Below are 23900 nucleotides of genomic sequence, written 5' to 3'. Positions count from 1 at the left end.
GCACGTGCACACACACATCACATGTATGCAGGAACACAAAAAAGGCACAGAAGTGGACTAGCTCTCCCTGGAGCCAGTTGTGAGCTGTGTGGTCGGGGTACTGAACCAAATTAAAGTCTTCCTAAAGAGAAGTGTTTTTGACTACTGAGCCAACTCAACAGCTCCAGTCTTCCAACTACCTAAAGGAGTCCTTTTACTAGCTTTTATTTGGTATCCTCTGAGAATCAAGAAATAGTTGAGCAAAACCCCATTTTTCAGAAGCCTAAATCCACTTCAACAGGTTTTCTTTGGTAAGTTTCTGACTCTAATAACTCAAAAATGATCTACATCCAGCTCTAGGAGAGGTGAACAGATCTTTACCTAAATTTCTTTTATTTATTTACTTATTATGTATACAAAAGTCTATCTGTATGTATGTCTGCGGGCCAGAAGAGGGCACCAGACCTCTTTACAGATGGTTGTGAGCCACCATGTGGTTGCTGGGAATTGAACTCAGGACCTTTGGAAGAGCAGGCAGTGCTCTTAACCACTGAGACATCTCTCCAGCCCCTTTACCTAAATTTCTTCAGCACTCTTTGATTTTTTTTTTTAGCACTTCAACATATATGTTGAAACACATATGTTGTGAAATCCATCTTTTTATTATATTTCCAGTGCTGAAATACCTAGTATGATTTCCTTATTTTTCTGAATGGACTCTGGTACACTTCGAATGTAAGTTACAAAGTTCTAGTAACACATGTTAAGTGGAAGATTAGACAACTTATTAAAATAACACATCATGCATTCCTGTTAAATGAAAAACTGAAAATTATTACCAATACATCACGACAAATTTTAACACTGCTGTAGTTGCTAGGTAGTAGTATAAAAATCTAGAATAGTATTTATGTGTTAGTATATTTCTTTGTAAAAACTAAACCATATGCTTTCTTAAAACTTAAGTAGAATTCATTAGGACAATTTAATTTTGATTTCTGAGTATTACCTCTGTTAATCGTGGTATATGAAGACTCTTGGCATGATCACCAGTAGCTTTTCTTGATTTTCCAGGCCAGGTTCTTTTCCTGTGACTTTCAGCTATGCCAGACCATGCAAAGACATCGTGATAAGCTAAATCCAAATCAGATGGATCTACTGCAAACTGGCAGATTAATTTCAGCAAGCAAGCAAGACAATCTAGCTGCCACTGTGAAGGAGAAAACAATGTCAGCTCTCTATTTTCATTCATGTGATAAGTATGATCACTATACAACTTTGAAATAAAAAGACAAAAAGAATTGGCTAGTTTTTAAGCAATGTGCTATATGACTTTTAAAAATTATGCAACTTTAAAAAATGCTCCATTACTAAATTAAACTCTCACAATAAACTTCTTCCCACTGAGTTCATAAATGTGAATGGCAAAGGAATTTCTGCATTTAAAATGAAATTTTCATAGGAATTATTTCAATTACCAAGAGGTTTCTTCAACCATTTCTCTAGAATTTATAACTCAAAGCCTTTGCTTAATTAAGAGGGGTAAACCATATATGACACACCAGAAAGAAAATTATTCTTTTGTATATAGCATAATATTGGCAAATGGGCATTAGTATCTGAATCCAATGGTTCATAAGTTAATTGAGCTTTCAGCTGAGCATACCCCATGGGTATACTTTAGTTTCAATCCTACAAGAATAAATCCTGAAAGAGACCTCAAAAGAGTCTGGTCTACCAAACTAGTTATATGACAGCCAAGGTTACACAAAAAAAACCCTGTCTCAACAACAAAACAAAACTCCAACAAACAACAACAACAAAAGGAACAAAGAGTGATAAAAGAACATATAGTACTCCAACAGTCTTCTGATCATAGGCAGCTAATTCCTACATACATTCACAAGGCAAGAATTGCTAATCCATTGCATTTTGATTTGCAGCCAATTTTCACTCCAGGTTCTAGACACTTGCCATGGACTCAATTACAGTGATCACTACAGAAAGTTTTGCATTCAAAAGCTATGGCTAGTAATACTTTAATTTTCTTTTTTGAATATAAATTTTAACAGAATATATATAATAAATTAGAAATGACACATTTGTTTTCCAGGAAATTATTATAAAATGTAGTCAATAGATATTCACAGGATTTCTGGAAAAATAAGCTGCAAAGACTGCACTTTTCAAAACTATTAGAAATACTAACAAAGGGCCAGGCATGGCTGTGCACACCTTTAATCCCTACACCTAGAAGGCAGAGGCAGGTACATCTCTGAGTTGAAGGCTAGAGCTTGATCTACATAGTGAGTTCCAGGCCAGGAAAAAGGCATTTCAAAATAACAACAGGAAACAACAGTCTCACTATGTAGATATGGCCAACCTGAACTAACTATGTAGACCAGGATTAATATTTTCAGACCATAGGGATTCCCCACTACTCTGAAGGATACTTCAACTGAAAATCTTACATTTATCACATATGGATTTAATATATTTATTGAGTAGAATAATTAGTATAAAACATAAAATTTACAATGAATTTTAAGATCTAATAGCAACAAGAAACTTTCTTTGAACAAGCTAATTGGAACATCACTTATATTCAGCAGAAGAATTTCAGAAATTTCACTATAATAAATCCTTGGCCACATAGTCTCCTGGTTGCAATGGGTACACTTACATCTATCTACCAGTAAAAAAAAGTATCCTTCCCTGAGTAATAACAATACCATGCTACTACAAAATGTCATCAATATAATTCAAATTAAAAAATAAAATTAGTTTCAACAAATGGTGTTAAAAAATTAGATATTTATATCAATAAATAAACCAATTCAACCTTATCTTTTCCATGCAGAAGCTAACTCAAATGCAATACCACAAGCACTGACTATACACCTACACACACACACACACACACACACACACACACACACACACAGAGTCACAAAAGACCACACAAAGAGATGCTCAAGATATCATTAACACTGGGAAAATGAAATTTTATTATTTTTAAAGTTTACTACTTTTTAAATTTGAAACACAAAGTTTAAAAGAAAAGCAAAGGAGCCAGTGAAGTAGCACATGAATAAAAACACTTATTGTGAAAACCTGGTAACCTGAATTTGTTGCCAGTCACTAGAGCCTAAAGAAGTGCAGGGAAAGAATCAACTGCACAAAGTAGAACAAAATATCATCAGATAACTGGTGCTGATTTGTTGCAAACAAGTTAACACTTCATTTGAACTCCCAATAAAAATGATCTGCTTTATATTTAATTAAAAAGATTGAAGAGCATTACTGCATAAAATTAAAGTTGTGAACATTGCAACTTTCTATTGCTAATATTAAAGCAATATTTCTTTAAATTAATGGTGGTAAGTTAATATGGTCTTTTTTTTCTCCAAAGATTTTTTTTTAAATGAAGGCCAATACTTGGGTGAAATATTACAAAAACTGAAAAACTTTCTAATTATTATAAAAATGGAAAGGTTTATTATTCTCAGTTTCTTGATCTCATGGAAGATAGTCAATGTGGTCTAGAAACACTTTTTCTGTTCTGTTGCTAAGACAAAATTGGTCAAAACAAAAGCTAACAATTTTGAAACAATGAGACCATTTACTACAGACAAAAGTAAGTAGTAAAAGACTTCTTGTACATGCAAAAGAGCATAGATTTATCTCCATTACAACAAATAAGCACATATATATGAATAAATTATTTTTAAAAAATAATTTAGTTTATATGGTTTTGCATTTTGTCTGTGTGAGAACTGGAGTTACAAACAGTTGTGAGCTGCCATGAGGGTGCTGAGAACTGAGTCTGAGTCCGAGTCCTTTGGGAGGGCAGACAGTGATCTTCAACCCTGAGCCATCTCTCTCCAGTCTCTGATTAATCATTTTTGTTTTATTTTTTTAAACAGGGTATCTCTGTGTAGACCTGCAAGTCCTGGAACGTGCTCTATGGAACAGGCTAGCCTTGAACTCAAAGATCTGACAGCGTCTGCCTCCCAAGTGCTGGTATGCACCACCATCCTGAACTGAATCATTTTTCAAAAGCAAACAACTGTTGCCATGGTACCACAAACCTATAATCTGAGCACTCAGGAATCCAAGGCAGGAATCTGAGAACAGCATCAGGTAAGTTACAGTCTGGGGCACATAGAGAAACCATGATTTAAAAGACAAACTACTACAACCCCAAAGAGAGCAGGAAAACATTAAAACCATGTGAGTAATATTAAATGATTTAAAAACCTAAGAGAGAAACAACTTCTTGTGAACTTGTTATTACTTCTGAGTAATTAAATTTAGTACTATTCATTTCAAGCTATTAAAAATATAGCTGGATAGGTGATGATGCTGTGTCTTTAATCCCAGCACTCAGCAGGGGCAGGTGATCTCCGAGTTCAAGGCCATCCTGGCCTAAGGGAGCAGTTCTAGACAACCAAGACTACACAAAGAAACCTCATCTCAAGAAAGGTAAAAAACGAAAAACTGAAAAATTACATAGCTGTCTTTTTATTACGGGTGTGTGCCTGTGTGTAGGTAGAGATTAGATGTGAGCAATCACGTGTAAAGATCAGAAAACAACTTTGTGGAGGTCATTTTTCTTTCACCCCTTGATGCCAGTGATTGAATAATTCATCATGCTTTCATGGCAAATGCTCTAAGTCACTAATCCATCCTCTCAAACCAAAAATAACACTCCCTCTTTGCTTCATTTGGTTATATAATTTTAATCCATTATCAATCTATCAAATCTTTTATTTTCTACTATGTCTTAACCTTATTTTATCAAGTATATAGTAAGTTACTTAGCCAATAAAACAAAAGTGACTGAAAGAAGATAATAAAATATAATTAGCTGAAAAAAGTCTTTACTTACCACAGTCCATGATTCCTGCTCTTTTGGCTCTAGAATTGCAGAATTAAATATTTCCAGTAACTGTTGAAGCCCGCCAGCAGCAACAAACTGTAAACAATTGTGAGGGTGGTGATAAGGAATATCAGCTGCACAGAATGACAATCTGCTCTGTTGACTTAGAAAGCATTTGTGAAAATGTGTGCTTTATAGAAATCAATGTCTACAAATAATAAAAAATAAATTTGGGGAAGGGTTGGGACCAAGTTTCTCAGTGTAGCCCTGGCCCCAGAACTCACTGTAAATCAAGATGGCTTCTAACTCAGAAATCCACCTACCTCTGCCTCCCAAGGGCTAGGATTAAAGACATGCACCACCTACACCCAGATAAAAATAATTTCTATATAGAATGTTTTAAAAATTTGTAAAAAGTCTTATTAAAAGTATATAAGAATGACTTTACTATTTCAGTAAATCATTTAAGCCCAGATACTAGGCTGTCCTGATACAGTATTCCAATATGTGTTGGAGGAATGGGATACAATGATGACAGTGAAATGGGATAAACACTGGTGCTAAAATTAGAAGAAACAAAGCATTAAATAATCAATCTTTACATTATGATCTAGAGTAAAATTTTATCTACAATGTAAAGACTAAATTAGGCAGGGCTAAAAACAAAGATAGCTCAGACCTGAAAATTCTTGCTTTGAAAGCACAGGACTAAATCCAATTTGTGGAACCCACCTAAAAACATGGTGCAGTGCTTACAGCGCCAGCACTGGGAAGGCAGAGACAAAAGGATACCTAGGGCTTTCTGGTCCATCAGTCCAGCTTAACTGATGAGCTCTAAACTAATGAGAGACCATGTCTCAAAGGAGGGGTGAGGATAACACTACAAGATGTCCTTTGGCTTATTTATTCATTCTCATTCCTCTCTCTCTCTGAAACACACACACACACACAACCCCACGCCCACATTTAGCTCCCCCACAAGGCTGGAAAGATGGTTAATGATTATAAAAGCACTTGCTGCTCTTGCAAAGGACCCCGGTTCCTACAGAAAGGCTCACAATCATCTTTAACTCCAATTCAAGGAATCCAGAGAGTCCTCAATTAGTCTCCACTGCATGCAAGTGGTGCACATACATATATGCAGGCAAACATTCAAAAAACAGAAAGTTAAAATAAATCTTGAAAATTAACCTTAAAATAACGATTTATAGAACCCAAAAAGTACTTTCTCAATCTTTTCCAAAACAATTATGATCAAACCTTGCAACTCCAAGAATTTTTACTATTTTCCACTTGATCTTCACTTGAATCATCGGAATCTGGATAAAGATCACTGTAACTTCCCTGTGGGGAAGGCAAAACATAAATAAGGGGATTTCAGAAGAAAAAAAAATCAATCTAGAATGAAATAATAAGATTTAGAATTCTTCTGGAGTAAAGCAGCCTTTAATGAGAACAATGGAACTGTAATTACCGTCGACTCTCTCCTTATTCTTCTGTTGGGTTTTCCTAGTGCTTCAATAATTTCAAGAGCATATAACAACTTATGAGCACTCTTAATTTTGAGAAGTTCTTTCCAATTAAGTCCATCATTGCTCTTAAATTAAAAAAAGAAAAACGATTTATCAAGACACCTTCCTAAGACAATTCTCTAAAGTTCCAAAACTCAGAACTGAATATTAGTATAAAATACAACACTGTGTATAATTTAAAACATTTTAGAAGTAGAAGAAATGGTACTAATAGCATGTTGAAAGCAAAACTATTCATTAAAAATTGTTAAGATAAATAAGTATACAAAAAGAATTAAATTAGAACATTGCTATTTCTAGTCTCAATATATAAATTAATGTTGTTTGCATAACATGCAGCTTTAAAATGCTATTACTAAAAAAATCCCTAATCACATTCTAGAGCCATTTTTTTTTGATAATCAAGTAATTTGAGATGTCAGATGTCCTCAACTCATATAAAAAAATATCAAGTCAAATAAGTGGTGCAAAACAATAAACCATTTGTTTTTTTTTTTTAATTAATTACGTGAGCATTATAGTAGATCTTCCCTAGAAAAAAGCCTTGTTTTTGTAGCTTTGAAAAAAAAATCTTGTGTCAGGTATAGTGATGCACATACTTAGGATTCTCAGCACTTGGCAGAGGAAAGAAAATCTGTTTTTTGTTTGTTTGTTTTTGTTTTTTTGTTTTGTTTCGTTTGTTTGTTTTTCAAGACAGGGTTTCTCAATAGTTTTGGAGCCTGTCCCGGATAGCTCTTATAGACCAGGCTGGCCTTGAACTCAACAGAGATCCGCCTGCCTCTGCTCTACCTCCTGAGTGCTGGGATTAAACGACAAACATTAATTTTTTAAAACCTCATCAATAAATAGCAAATGCAGAGCTGGAGAGGTGGCTCACTGGTTAAGAACACTTATTATTCTTGCAGAAGTCTCAGATTCAATTCCTGAAATCCAAATGGCAGCTCAGTGCCATCCATAACTCCAGTCTCAGGGGATCTATCACCCTCATCTAGTTTCTGTAGGCACCAGGCAAACATATGGTGCACAGACATACATGTAGGCAAAATACTCATTCACGCAGAAAATAAAATCTTTTTTAAAAAGGCAAATCCCTACTTTTCTAACCTTTGCATTTTATTTAGTATGTTATGTACCTTAAAAACAAGTGAGTGTTTAAATGATACCATTTTTATATTAGCAAAAGAGGGGTTGGTAAGATGGCTCAGTTAGTAACATACTTTCCACACAAGCATAAAGATCTGTGTTTGGATCCCAAGCACCCTTAGAAAAAGCCGGGTATATCTATCACATGCCTGTACTACTACCACTGGCAGTGCAGAAACAGGAGGACACATTTGACTCAACTAGCCTAATCAGTTACAAATTCACTAACAAGATAATTAGAAGGCAAAATGGCAGGGGAATCCAACATGATCTCTGGCCTCCACATACATATACACAACAAACACCGAACAAAGAAGTAGAAAGACTGTGGGCTCACCTGTTCATCTGAAATATTCTGGAATGCCATCAACATGTTTGGACATGTAGGAAGAAGCATCAGCAACTCCCACACACGCCTTGACAGATTTTCTGCATGAAGATGAAGTTCTTCACATTTTAAACTCTACATAAATAAGAACAACCATTTTATCAAGATAGATCTGAAGAAATAAAATTTTAAACTTCAGGTCAAGTGTTTTGGCAAAATTTCCTACCCTCACTTTTGTAAAAGTCTGAAATTTAGCCGTGCAGCGATGGCACACACCTTTAATCCTAGCACTTGAGAGGCAAAGGCAGGTAGATCTCTATGAGTTTGAGGTCAGCCTGATCTACAGAGCAAGTTCCAGGACAGACTCCAAAGCTACAGAGAAACCCTGTTTTGAAAAAACATAGTCTGAGATTTCAACAGTGAATACATTTCTCAAGGTAATTGCAATCAAGAAAGTAGAAGTTTAACCATTTGTTTCAAGTCTCTTCCTATTTCTTCTTTTCAGAATATCATTCAAGTATAAAACTGGAACATTAACTTTTGACCCACAAGTGAGCAAAGATTAAAGAAAAGCAGAGAAATTTAAAGAACCTGCTTTTTACTATTATTATTTGCTAGAACTTATGTTGAATAAGGTAACTTAAAAGCACTTCTCAGTCCAATTAAGAAGAAAATTTACAGCAAAAGATAAAACCTACTGTGCTGGTATTTTCCATAGAATATAAATCTATTATTTTACTGCTACTTGTTTAATTACAATGATTGCCTGGGATAATAAAATGCTTGGAGTAGCCAGACACCTTCCAGCACACCTTCCAGCAGAGGCAGGTGGATCTCTGTGAGTTCAAGGCCAGGCTGGTTTACTAGGGCTAGTTCCAAGGACAGGCACCAAAGCTACAGAGACACCTAGTCTCAAAAAACAAAAACAAAAAAAAAATTGCATGGAATATCAAAAAAATATTCTATGCCTATAAATAAGAACTTGAGATCTATTGACATAATAATTTTTCTAACCTTGTATGGAGTGATTTTTCTGTACATGTGGGGATTTGGATCTATCTAGGATCAATAAACATACCGTTATCTGTGTTTCATAAACCCATTATATAAAAGCTATGGAAAAGCTTGTGTGATGTTGGGGGCTGCCTATATAACCCTAACAGCCAGGAAGCTGAAGAAGAACACATTTAGTTTTAGGACAAGTTGGGCTATCTAGGAATTGCTCCGGGGACATATGGGGTGGGGGATAACCTATGGAGGAGGATCAGGAGTTCAAGACCAGCTTCAGCTACATAGCAAATGTGAGAACAGAATAGACTATATGAGATCCAGTCTCAAAAACCTAAACAACAGTCAGTAAAATGTCTTAGCAAATAAATGTGCTTGTTGCACAAGCCTGATGACCTGAGCCCCACCTTCATGTTTTTAGTTATTTTCATTGCTCGGGTGAGTTTGTAAATGAGGAAAATATAATATGGCAACTCTATTTTGAGGACAAGGGAGTTTTAGAATTGGGAATCTATGGTAAAGTTGGCCTTTTGACAGAAGAAAAAACTAAGGCAATCCCAGAGTTATTCTCCAGGATCTGTGAGTACACTGTCACTAACTAGAGCTGAATCCTGATCTGATGAGATAGTTCAGTAGAAAAGAGGAGCCTACCAGCACTCAGGAAGGCAGATGTTCTGGGATATTTGTACACTATATATATTGCTGTGGTTATTTTAATAAAGAGCAGAATGGCCAATAGCTAGGCAGGAGGTATAAGCAGGACTTCAGGGCAAGAGAGTAAGTAGGAAGAGATAATCAAGACACTTGGGAGAGGCCAGGAGAAAAGGAGAGGAAACAAGAAAATAAAGATGAAAGGCAAAAAGCCACATGGTAAACAAGTTAAAGAGCTAGTGAGACAAGCCTAAGCTAACAATGAGAACAATGAGGTTTAATAACAAATCTTTGTGTTGTTATTTGAGTATTGGCTGGTGAAACAGAGAAAGACTCATTATAGACAGAGGTAAGTTCATCTCTGTAAATTGGAGGTCAAACCTGGTTTATATAGCCAGGTTTTGGGGGCACATGCTTAGAATTCAACACAGGTGAGAGACAGATCTCTGGAAGCTCAAGCCCAATCTATATACTAAGATCAAGGACATCAGGGATAAACAAGGAAATCCTACCTCAAAAAAGTGAAAACAAACAAACAAAAACTCACTGTTACATAACAAGAAGGCCATGACTTTACCACTATTTTTCTGAAAATCTAAAAATGTGACTTTTGAATTTAGATACATGAATAAAGACCTCAGGATAGTCATTACCAAAAATCATTGAATTAAAACAAACTCCAGAGAGGTATGGTGGAGAGTATTGTAATCTCATCACTCAGGAGGAAGAGGTAGGGTACTGAGTTGGGAGGCTACCCTAGGCTACAAAACAAGGAGTGAGAAAGGAGGTAAACATCCAGATTTAAACTGTTTCCTTGACATCTTCAACTGTTATCTCTCAAACAAACATCCATTCTTCATTTCAAATGGGACCAAATTAATTGCTCAAGTCAGAAATCAGGTGCCATTTCTATGTCTCCGGGCTTAAATCATCTCTTTGTTCTTCTTTAAACCTATTAAAGGTGATCTTGTTTCCATCACATTTTATCTACCATCACCATCCTATTCTAGAGCACAACCAATTCCTACCTGAACAAGTGTGTTAAGGACTAAGGACCTTACCAACTCTGACACTTGCCAAGCAAACACACTACATTTAAAACAAAATCTAAAATATATGCATCTGCCTCTACTAAAATCTTTCAATATTGTTTACTTTACATTGAGTAATATGGAAACTACTCCCACGACCCAAAAGACTTACATTATTTTACTCTGCCTTCTTTTCCATTCTCCATCCTTTTAGCCTACTCTTCCATCACCTCCCAGGTTCTACATTAGTTATACTTGGCACAAACAACTGCTTATACCTATCTTAAGAGGCAAGATTGATAATTCTTAAGAAGGATTGTCACAAGGTTGAGATGTAAAGCTGAGCCTTAAAACCATCCAACAAGCAAGTAAAGAACACAAGCAAGGCAATCGTACCAAAACCAATCTACAGATTCAACGCAATGCCCAGCAAAATTCTTCAAAGACTTCGAAAGAATGGTACTCAACTTCATTTGGAAAAGCAAAACACACAGGATAGCCAAAACAATCCTGTAGAATAAAAGAACTTCTGGAGGTATCACAATCCCTGACTTCAAACTCTACTACAGAGCTACAGTACTGAAAACAGCCTCGTATTGGCATAAGGACAGGAGGACCAATAGAAACCTAATAGAAAACCCAGATATCAATCCACACAACCTTCAACATCTGATCTTTGATAAAGAAGCATAAATATCAAATGGAAAAAACAAGTGGTGCTGGCATAACTGGATATCAACATGTAGAAGAATGAAAAGAGAGGCATATCTATCACCATGCACAAAACTCAAGTCCAAATGGATCAAAGACCTCAACATAAAGCCAGCCACACTGAGCCTCATAGAAGAGAAAGTGGGAACTACACCTGAAGGCATTGGCATAGGGAACCACTTCCTAAATATAGCCCCAACAGCATAGACACTCAGAGAAACAATTAATAAATGGGACCTCCTGAAACTGAAAAGCTTCTGTAAAGCAAAGGACACGGTCAACAAGAAAAAAGGACAGCCTACAGGATGAAAAAAGATGTGTACTACTAACCCCACATCAGACAGAGGTCTGATCTCCAAAATATACAAAGAACTCAAGAAATTGGACACCAAAAGATCACATAATCCAATAAAAAAAAATGGAGTCAAGACCTAAACAGAGACCTCTCAACAGAGGAATCTAAAATGGCTTAAAGACACGTAAGGAAATGTTCAACATCCTTAGCCATCAGAGAAATGCAAATCAAAACATCTCTGAGATTCCACCTTACACCTGAAAGAATGGCCAAGATCAAAACACTGATGACAACTTATGCTGGAGAGGTTGTAGGGGAAAGGGAACACTTCTGCATTGCTAGTGGGAATGCAAGCTGGTACAGCCTCTTTGGATGTCAGTGTGGCGATTTCTCAGGAAATTCGGAAACAACCTTCCTCAAAAGACCCAGCAATATCACTTTGGGGTATATATCCAAAGGATGCTCAATCGTACCACAAGGACATGCGCTCAACTCTGTTCATAGCAGCTTTGTTTGCCATAGCCAGGACCTGGAAACAACCTAAATGCCCCTCGATTGGATCAGAAATGGATCAGAAAGATGTGGTACATTTACACAATGGAGTACTTCACAGCAGAAAAAAATAACGACAGCTTGAATTTTGCAGGAAAATGGATGGAGCTAGAAAACATTATTTTGAGTGAGGTAACCCAGACAGAGAAAGACAATTATCACATGTACTCACTCATAGGTGGTTTTTAAACATAAAGCAGAGAAAGCCAGCCTACAAATCACAATCCCAGAGAACTTAGACAACAATGCGGGCACCAAGAGAGACTTACATAGATCTAATCTACATGGGAAGTAGAAAGTAGAAAAAGACAAGATCTCCTGAGTAAATTGGGAGCATGGGAACCTTGGGGGAGGGTTGAAGGGAAAAGGGAAGAGGCAGGGAGGGGAGCAGAGAAAAATGTAGAGCTTAATAAATATCAATAAAAAAAAGAAAAAAAGGAACAAGCAAACATGACTAAAACAACTGTTAGAAATGGTGACATATACCTGTAACGAGAGCACTCAGAAGGTCCAAACAGGGGTACAGAGTGAGCTATAAGTTGTAGACTGAGAACTACAAGTTGAGATTTTTATCCTCATAACTGTTTCTTTGTCATCCATCCTTCTAATTTAGATTTGAGATGGTCTCACAGAAACCATACCAAACCAAATAATTATCACGTGATTTTTCTCCCACTTATGTTCCCCTTAAAATTAATTGGATGGCACAGTTCATCCTTAAAAACTAATTTATCCGAAAATATTTGCTTGTTGGTATACTTACAAGGTATGTCCAGCTGTCTTACACAAGACAGCTTAAACTGCCTATTAAATTGCCTTAAATTTCCCATTTTCATCATCCTTGTAAAGAATACTTTTATTACAGTATGCCTAGGTCATTTTAAGCACAAACAAATGGTAAAAGCAAACAAACAAAAATTACTTAGGCTGGGTAATAGTGGTGCACATCTTTAATCCCAGCACTTTGAAGGCAGAGGGAGGCAGATCTCTCTGACTATGAGGGCAGCCTGGTCTACAGTGAGTTCCAGGACAGCCAGGAATACACAGAGAAAAACCTGTCTCATAAAAACAAAAACAAAGGAAACAAACAAAAAGTGGTTCCTAGGCTTTGATATTAAGAGATTAGAAAGTTATTTCTTAATATTTCAGCAGAAATGACAAAATATATGGGAAAGCAATCCGATCATTACCTCACTGTCATCCACCGCCACTTTTCCTGAGGGTGGTTTAAATGAAGCAAGCATTTCTAATAAATCAAAGAGAGTAGTTAAATGAGGTTCTTGTAACAGCAAAAGCATCGGAATGTTGTCCTTTTGAGGGGGTGGGAGGCAAGATGCAGGCAGCTGAACACCTTCCCCTTTACGTTCTCTCCTTGGTGCACCCAAAGATACAAATACCATCTACGAACACAAAAAAGAAAGATAGACAGAAAACAATTAGAGAAATAAGGAAAAAAAAAGATTTTTTATTTATAAAACAATAAAATTAAAGTACAACCTAACTTTACTTATAATTTCAATGCATAGTTGTAAGAAGTATTTAACTATATTTTCCAACTATTCAGTTATTAACTTGCTGAACCAACCCATGACTAAAACTAAACCACAACTTATGTATGTACCTGCATATCTTTAAAACCAAGCTCATGAAGTGCTTTTTCATCATAGTCTGTTGTTAATTCATGTCCAGATGAGATCATCCTGACAGGCCCCATAAGGCCACCTGAAATATCACCAGAATAGGGAATAAACTGTTAATGCCATTTGCTAACAATAATGCAATGGGCCAATAAATTCACTGTTCATTAAACCTAAATGTAACTCCTGAGAAACATAGAAAATAATAGCAAGTATGCTTCCTACATGTTTTCTATTTTCTTAAATTATGTATTAAAAGTAACAAGCTATCTTTTTTTTTACCACTAGTATATGTAACTTTCTTCAATAAAATACATAAACCTGGGAGCTGGAGAGATGGCTCAGTGGTTAAGAGCATTGCCTGCTCTTCCAAAGGTCCTGAGTTCAATTCCCAGCAACCACATGGTGGCTCACAACCATCTGTAAAGAGGTCTGGCGCCCTCTTCTGGCCTTCAGGTATACACACAGACAGAATATTGTATACATAATAAATAAATAAATATTAAAAAAAAATACATAAACCTTCAGTCCCAACAGGTGCATGTTTCTTTTTTAAAAGTTACTGAGGGATTCTAGCCACTAAAACATAGTAGATGCCCAAATTAATTACTATATAGTGGATGATATTATAATAGTAATAGCAATAATAATAGAAGTGCTTAATTGGGAAATGAATAAAATTATTGTGAAATAAATTAATCAAACATTATTCGTTTTTGATTTGTCTTTAAGGAGGCTCTCAATCTCAGTATGAAGCTAGGGTTCCTGTAACAGCTTCCTACATGTGGGGTTTATACCAAATGCCACCACACACAGCTGTCAGTGCCTAATTTTATGATTTCTTGCTCACAGCTCCAGGGATCAAAACCAAGAATTTTTCACATATGAGGCAAAAATTCTACCAGTGAGTGAACCCCAACCTTGAATTTTATTAATGCAGAAAAATCTATTTAGTGAGGATAAAGCAACTATTTTCAGGAATAATGAGTAAAGCAGGAAAATTCTTTACATAATGACATAACATTTCTATTTTGCATGTGATAGCAAGGCAGGGTCAACTTAGGGCCTTGACTATACCAGGCAAGTATTTTTATTCAGTTATTTATTTATTTTTTTGTAATATAATTTTTTATTGAAAAAAAAATTTCTGCCTCCTCCCCGCCTCCCATTTCCCTCCCCCTCCTCCCACTCCTTAAAAGTTTTTTGAGACAGGGTTTTTCTGTAGCTTTGGAGCCTGTCCTGGAACTAGCTCTTGTAGATAAGGAAGGCTGGTCTTCAAACTCACAATGATCCACCTCCCTCTGCTCCTGAGTGCTGGGATTAAAGGCATGCGCCACCACCGCATTAGTATTCTACCAATTCTACCAATAAACTAGAGTCACAACCCCAAAAATGACACATCAAAGCTCTAAATTACTGTCCCATTCACACCAAGAAAATATAGGAAAATAACTCATTTCTCACAACGAGACTGATTGTGGCCATTATTGTCCCTAGAGTAGAACTGTCATGTAGTCACACCAACATGTAGTCTTTGCAAGGGTTCAGAAGGTAATTTTCATAGGAATAATTATACTATTATACTTATTATACTACGTGGGAGGCAGATGCAGGTGGATCTTTGAGAGTTCAAGGCCAGACTGGTCTACAAGAGCTAGTCCCAGCACAGGCTCCAAAACTCAGAGAAACCTGTCTTGAAGAAAAACCTAAAACCAACCAACGAAAATCAAAAAACAAAGAAAAAGAAAAAAATATTTTTAGAAGCCTAAAAAAAATCCTGTGAGAAACAAATGATGTTTGTGATCAATACCCCAACCACTGTTCTACTGATACCTAACAAAATGATACCAAGACCAGGAAAGCAGCCATGAGATCTTTAAACATTTAAAATTGCTGATGGTCTGAATGCTTTGTTGTTCCCATACAAATATGTTAAATGACATTGGTTCCTTCATGTGTTTAGAGATGAGATTTGTTGGGAGGACTTTAGGACACAAGGGCAAAGCCATTACAGATGCATTAATACCTATACAAAGGTCTGGACACAGGAGCTCTCTTTCTTTCTGACCTTTTGAGAGTTGAAGGCATTGTACTGAAACAGAAAGCAGCCCTTACCAGATTCTGGTACTTTAATCTTATATTTTGCAGGACGGTATGAAACAAGTATCAGGTTATACTCTGTATAGGCAGGCGTAATGGCTCATTACAGATTACATCTGTAATCCCAGAACACTGAAGTCCTGGTAGGAGGATTCCTGAGAGTCTGGTTCCAGCTTGGGGCTATACAGTGTGTTCTAGGTCAGTTTGGACTCCAGAGTTAAAATCCCATTTTCAAAATTAAAATAAAAGAAACAAACAAAAAAACACCACCAACAATAAAACCTTCCATTAAGGCAACTGTTATAGCAACACAAGATGGACCAAGACATCTGCTATACAATAAAGCTAAAAACTGTACTGAACATGTCAACTGTTTAACCTACCAGGAAACTCTCCTTTTCTGTTGCTTTGACCAAATTCCTGTAGCTGAGCTTGCTGATTTATTTGTTCTTTCTGTAAGTTTTCATACCAGTGAGTTACTTCAGCCCTAAGATCTGCTACCTGGTCACTGGGATACATTTCAATAGTCATCTGAAATATAAGATGCAACCAATTAAAAGTTACAAAAAATTTACCAGACCCGATCAACCGAGCAAAGATTTTTAAAGATGAATGTTACCAAATTTGGAAATTAAAACCTTGTAACTACCTTGTCAGGAAGTCCAGCAGGCTGACATACAACCCTTAGAGGCAAAGACTGTTTGTCACTCAGTGCTTTCAAATGACTACTAATACCAGTGCCCTCAATCTGCCACTGTCTCAGATGATATGCAAACCTAAAAACACAAAACACACAGAGGAAACAATTTTGAACACTTTAATGTTACAAAAGTTTTTAAAATTTTTTAAAAATAGAAAAAGTCCACAAAAGCTTACAACAATTTTAGATTTAACATATTGAATGAATTATTGGAGGAGAAAATCCCATTATATATCGTTAAAGGAGTAGGAGTAGAAGCAGGAGGAAAGTAAAACAGAATTCAACATTAATCTAATAATAATGTATCATGTTATCATTTTTACATTTAGAAGATGTTAAGAAATACTTTCAGAGAAAGACATATTCATTGAAATATTCTTGAGATATAAGAATATATTTGTTATGTAAATCAGTTTAACAGAATAAGACATTGGATTTTACCCACAAGCACAAAAATAAACTGGATTAAAAGACTAATTCTAGTTGGCTAGAGTGATGCTGCTCTTGCAGAGCTGGTGTTTAATTTTTAGCAACCACACGGTGGCACATAACCAGCATAACTCTAGTTCTAGTGGATGAGACTCCCTGGACCTTGGCATACAGCAGGTACACATACATACATGTGTCCAAAACAGTTGTGCATAGAAAATAAAATAAATTCTTCAAAGTACTCTTTACCCACCCCCAAATTCCTTAATTCCTATACATGTTTATATCTGTATTTATATATTTATATCTACAATATAGATGGATGGATGGATAGATGTCTAAGACTAATAAGGAGTTCTGACATGAAAAGAAATTAACTTATTTCCTTCAAGTGAAACAATACCCTGGGCTGTGACTGAATAAAAGAGTAATTAAAAGAATGCCTTCTACTAAATATTTCAAGTTTTAGTTTTTATAACCTTGCTTCCCCTGATATTTTGATTTCAATAACTTATATTATTCTTGGAGAAAATGGGCAGGTGATCTGACACACCCTACAAGCGCCGCTGGTCACTTCTGAAATTAAACCTCTCTCTAAAAGGTAAATTCTTTAAGATAATACTACTATTCACTATAAGACAAGCTATCTCAAATTTTTATCTACATGTTACATAATTTTAAATTTATAATAACCATATTGAGCACTTGATATACAGGGAGACAAGATGTGTTGGGCAATACATAACTTTTCAGCTACTGCTCTGGTTTATGGTTTTTTTCTTATTTAGTAAATTTAATGTAATTAATGGTCTACTAGTTACAGATATTCATATAATTTGACAGCAAGATTAACTTTAGCATAAAATGAAGCTGATACATATGAAGGACACAGGTATTTCTTCACAGTATCACAAAACTAGTATGGATGAGAAGGAGTCCTGGGCTTAAACTCTGTAAACTCATGAAAAGTACTACTGAGCCTTTGAAAATGAAAAGTAAGTACTTTTGTATTTAATGTTAAATACTGGTAAAATTACAATGTACAAGACCTATGGATTTGTGCTAACCTACCAGTTCACTACTCTTCATATAACAAAATTTGTTCATAAATAATTCAGTATAACATTAACGGCAAGCATGTCTAACATGAAACAGAAATTACAGACTTATAAATAGTATCTTAGTGTAATGTTTGAGTTATACAACAAGTTTTGATTGACTTTTTAATTAATTTGAATGAGACCACCACATCTGCTTTATTTTAACTTTTCTAAAGTGGTACAGGTTCAGGGGCTCTGATGTTTCTGTGCAAAAATTCAGGAGTTCTCTTACACATTGTTTAAAAACACAAGAAAGATTTAGGTAAATCTCTACAAACTAATGATAAAAGAATCTTGCACTACACAAATGTTTCAAATCATGTATACATATAAAAAATGTATAGGGGTATCTTTCTTACTGAGTATTTCCTACCAGTTCACTAAAATGTCAAAAATATGAATTGCATGTGATTTTACAAATATCAAACTAAGATCTGAGGTTGAAAGAAGTTATAACTTTAACAAATTTTCAACACAGTTCTTAGTACTTTTACATTAATACTCATCGTTAAATGACTTTTAACAAACAGAATTTTGTAATTAAAACTATCTACTCACCTTTCATTTCGGTTGATATATTCATAAATGTTAATTTGCTTTATTTCTGTATTACACAGGGTATGTCTAAATTAATTATATAGATATTCATTAACACAGAAAGTTTTGGTCATGTTTCCATGGTAAATGGAAATTCAAAATTAAAATACTCTCTCCTAGTCCAGGAAGAAAAAAAAAACAGCAAATGAAACAAATGATTCAACTTGATAAAATATGAAAGATTATATGATGTTGTTGGGGAGAGTGGCAGTGTAACTTGTCTCAGTGTTGTGTTCCTGCCTTTTCGGTCATAATTAACACCTCCGTAGAAATGGAATTCTGTCCAGTTTCTTATTCATGCATAACTGCTGAACGCCTTAAGATTTTCAAATCTGTATATTTATGAGGATATTATATTGCCTGTTTCAATAGGAAAATGATACCTAAGTTTCTATAGCAAAAATTTTCATTACAATCCATTTATTTTTGGTAAATTATGTTTCCTATGTGCCCATGACAAGAACTTTAAGAATACATATAGAGATGCTATCAATATAAATATCGAAACTGATTTGTGTAGTACAATTTAACAAAATTACCTTCTCCTAAATGCTTCCAGATGTGTCTTCAGCATAAGTAATCCTCTTTCTATAACTGTGAGACTTGAGTGTGATTCTTGTTCAAGACTGCTAGAAGCTATCATAAGACTTTCCATGCACTTGCTAATAAATTCTTGCTCCTTTTCCAAACCCGTTTTACCTGAAACCCAGATGCATATTCATTACACTTTCACATTTTTATTTGCCTGTATTAAAGAAAATGAGCCAAACTGAAGCTTAGTAAAATCTCCCTGGGAGAAAAAATACTTATAAGAACTGGAAGTGGTGGTACATGCCTGTTAGTCCATCACTAAGGAAACTAAGGCAAAAGGATTGAGAATTCTAAGCCAACTAGGAATAGCAAGACTGAGTCTCAGAAAAAATAAATACAGATGGTGAGATGCCTCAGAATAAAAATAACTGGCTGCTCTTACAGAGGACTCAAGTTTAATTCCCAGTACCCACATGAACCATCTATAACTGCAGTTCCAAGAAATCTGATGTCCTCTTATGGCCTTTGTGTCAATGCACACAAGTGGCACACATACATAAATTCAGGCAAACACGCAAACAAATAAAATCAAATGTCCCCAAAAAGTTTTAATGAAACAAACAAAAAGAGAAATCTTGAAATTTTACAAAAATTAATCTTTATTTTTTAAACAGTATTTCAAATTACTTACCATTAATGTAGTAGGAGTTAATATACTGAATAGCTGCTCGACTGACATCACCCGATTGTGCTCTTAATGCAATGCCCCAAAACTGGTCCATACCACACAGCTAAGGTTTAAAGACAAAGACATTTTTAAAGTTTGTTTGTTAAATGAAGGCAGATTATTAGATTAAAATAACAAATATGGAGTTAAATAGTAAACTTAATACTTTACAAAGTACTAAAAGTGTAGTTTATATATTTGGACATTATATAATAATCATCATTAAGAAAAGTTTACATACTTCCTTAGATAATGAAGAACTTTTAAAATCAATTGAATTTATTTATAAAGCAGGAAAACTATATATGATGCTTAATAAATTACATGAAACACAATAATATAAAACACGCTGCAAAGGAATAAAACCAACAAATTATAATAACTTACAAAATACTTCAATGCTTTTCATCCAAGTTACACTGATAAAGCTATCACTCTAATGCAGTCATTCATAACTTAGTGGACACAGTAACCAAATTCTTATTCACATTAGTAATGTTAACTAGAGATACCAAAAGAAATGTTTCTGGTAAGTGCTACACAGAAACAGATCAAGTGAAAGTCCTCAAAATGTGGACAGAGTGAAGAAAGACGGTCTCCCAATGGATAACTGGATAGCCTCAGTAAAATACCAGCTAGCAGAACATAGTTATTAAGTAGCAACTAAAGATTGTCTGATTGTCTTGAAATTATTAAACAGAAATGTAGTAATATTGGTGCTAAGACGAAAACTTAAAAAAACAAGAACAAAATAAGCCCCACAGTCTGGAGAGATGGCTCAGTGGTTAAGAGTACTGGCTGTTCTTCCAGAAGTCCTGAGTCTCACCACCCACATGGGGGCTCAGAATCATCTAGAATGGAATTTGGCTGTCTCTTCTTATGTGCATGAAGATAGAGCTTACATGTACATGAATAAATAAATCTTTAAAAAAAAAAAGTCCCATATCACTATATAAAGAAAATGCACACTATGAAGATAGGAAAGAACACAGCTGTTAGAAGCAAAATTATTTTGTGAGACAACATCTCATGAAATCCAGAATGGTCTAGAACTCACTATGGAGTCAAGAATTAACCTGAAGTCCTTATCCTCTTTTTTCCATCACCCAAATCTGGAAATTACAGGTGTGGACTACTTTCATTACTAGGTTTATGGGGCACTGGTACTGAAACACAGGGATTTGTGCCTGCTGGGGGACCATTCAACAAACTAAGCTGTATCACCAGCTCTAAAATTATTCTTTATAATACAGATTACTAACAATTTTATCCTCCTCATATAAAACAAAATTAACTACACACAATAATATAAAAATAAAAAAAGCTACCAATTCACTAACTAGAAGAATGTTTAACAAGGAAGACCTTAAATAACAGTTTATTTTAGAAGAATAGTGACAATCGTCCAAATACATTGCAGTCATCCAGTCTGGGGAAGGAAAATATTTTAACGCCAAAGGTAAACTAGAAATTTGTAGAAGTGTGCAGTTAATCAGCTAATCATAATGACTGATCTATGTAGATCATAGAAAAAAAATCACTACAAATTACATTATATATTAGTATATACTGCTATAAATAGGTTAAAATCTTAGCTATAGCAAAAGGCAGGCATATTGAACTTCAGAGTCAAGGAAACAGCTCAGTGTAAAGTGCTTGCTGTCAAATATGATGGGCTGACTTAGAAACACCAGGACACATATGGTCGAAGCAGGTTGACTCCTGTAAGCTGTTCTCCGACTTCCACAGAAGCACAACTGTGCTCACACACAAATAATTAAAGTTTTTAAAAGTTATTTCATGCAAATTAAGTTTTCCATAAAATAGTTATATTTTCCAGAAGCTGCAAGAAAAATAACAGAACAAGCACCTATCCTTCTAAACAAATCACAAAGCAAATAATGAGACATTTTAAGGCAAAAGCATACTTTCCTTTGGCAAATAAAATCACAATACCAAAATGCAAATATAAAGCATTTAAAGTTTGAAATAACAACAGCTGGTGATGGCGCACGCCTTTAATCCCAGCACTCAGAGGCAGAGGCAAACAGATTTCTTTGAGTTTGAGATCAGCCTGATCTACAGAGCAGATTCCAAGACAGGGAGGGTTACACACACACACACACACACACACACACACACACACACACACACACAAAACCTGTTGGGAAGGGAGGAGAGACACCTGAAATAAAATTAATCTTTATAATAAAGGCAAAGTTTATAGAAAGATAACTTGGCAATCTAATTTGAAAACAAGAAAAAAATCTCTCAAATTTTATCTGACAGAACACTAAGTCTAAAACCTTACCTCAGAATTTGAGCCACCATCATAGGCACTGGTAGCCAATCGAGCCAAGTTACACAGATGCTGAAACAGGTTTAAGCCAGTCATGCTAATTGTTTCAGGTTTTAGCTGGGGCATCTTAAAGAAAAAATGTTAACAGATTTTATTAGATTATTAATTTTACTAAAGACAATATAGAAGGAAAAACATCAGAAAAGATCTGGCAATAATGTAAACATTTAAATAATTTTTAAAAGTTCTATTCACGCAAAGCCTGAAGACAAGTGTGCTTCAATCAGGTGCACCTGACTGATGTTTACTTCAATCACAAACATACACGCAAATCAAGAAAAGTAAATAAAAATGTTTTGTCATCTATTAAATATGACTATATACATTTATGATATCTAACTAAATGTAGTTTGTATTGAAGGACAAAAGTTATGATAAAAATAAATTCTATCTGTACCTTGGTGTAAAACTCATTTATTATACTGTAACCCAGAGACATTGTGAATTAGCAAGGAACTTTTCTAATCATAAATAAATAAATAAGTTGGGCAGTGGTGGTATATGCCTTTAATCCTAATACTTGGAAGGCAAAGGCAGGCAGAGATCTGTGAGTTCTAGCCCAAACTAATCTATAAGAGCTAGTTCTAGGATGGCACCAAAGCTACAGAGAAATCCTGTCTCGTAAAAACAAAATTAAATAAATAAATGATTAAGTAAATAATTAAATGAATGGTTAGATAGATGATTGATAGACAGACAGACAGACAAGATAAACTAGCCAGCCAGCTGGGTGGTAGTGTGCACGCCTTTAATCCCAGCACTTGGGGAGGCAGAGGCATGCCGAGTTCAAAGCCAGCCTGATCTACAAAGCAAGCTCCAGGACAGTTAGAACTGTAACATAGAGAAACCCTGCCTCGAAAATAAATAAATAAATAAATAAATAATAAAAGGCTAGACAGACAGATAAGATACGTAAATAAAAAGGGCATGAGGGGAAAAAAAACCTTAGTTTTCAGTCTCAACTTGCTATGTTGAACGCCTGATCCTCTTCCCACCACCTCCCAAACATTGAGATTATAGGCATGTAATACCACAATCTATACACATCTTTTTTTAACAAATATTGATTCAAATGTTATAGTTTATATAACAGTAGCTACCTGCAACATCTGATTATGGTGAACAGAAACACGTATGTTACTATCACCCCTATACTTCTTATAAGGCTGTCTGTCTCAAGAAGCTCACAAATGTGGATATTAGCTTATAGTTGGACAAAAGACAGATTGAAATTATGGAAATTTAACTCAAGAAGACTCTGGAATTAGGAACTATACTTGTTGTTGTGGGCACACATTTAAAACTGAGAATCAATTTTAAAATTCAAGACCTAAAGACCAACATTTATGGTTAGTGCCATCCTTAACATTATTCTAATTGCTCTGAATTATTAAATAAATAATAGATTATATTTATAAATATAAACTAAATTTACATTTAGTTAAAAATAAAAGGTAACACGACAGGAAAATCTGAATTGGAAAAGTTATATAAGGATCATCAAAACCTGATGCATCTGTTTACTCTGAAAGATATATGTAAGACAGGAAAAATAAGACAGGGACTACCGCAGGAGTCATACTTCAGGAGATTTAAATGCATATACAA

At 35.1% G+C, this 23900-nt stretch overlaps 1 protein-coding gene across 1 annotated transcript in view; it reads right to left on the bottom strand.

The window, feature by feature from the left end:
* The window catches only part of Usp34 (ubiquitin specific peptidase 34), a 204573-nt gene that overhangs the window by 72211 nt on the left and 108462 nt on the right, over nt 1-23900 (bottom strand). The window contains 12 exon segments of the mRNA XM_050140825.1: nt 928-1189; nt 4871-4957; nt 6122-6205; nt 6336-6458; nt 7874-7999; nt 13303-13512; nt 13734-13834; nt 16233-16380; nt 16499-16625; nt 19215-19374; nt 19898-19997; nt 22245-22358. Of these exon segments, the coding sequence (XP_049996782.1) occupies nt 928-1189; nt 4871-4957; nt 6122-6205; nt 6336-6458; nt 7874-7999; nt 13303-13512; nt 13734-13834; nt 16233-16380; nt 16499-16625; nt 19215-19374; nt 19898-19997; nt 22245-22358 (1642 nt within the window).

This window comes from Alexandromys fortis, unplaced genomic scaffold (assembly GCF_014885135.2).
Source record: "Alexandromys fortis isolate MF-2015 unplaced genomic scaffold, M_Fortis_MF-2015_v1.1 scaffold_7, whole genome shotgun sequence".
NCBI lineage: Eukaryota > Metazoa > Chordata > Mammalia > Rodentia > Cricetidae > Alexandromys > Alexandromys fortis.
This window is presented reverse-complemented; position numbering and strand designations above follow the sequence as displayed.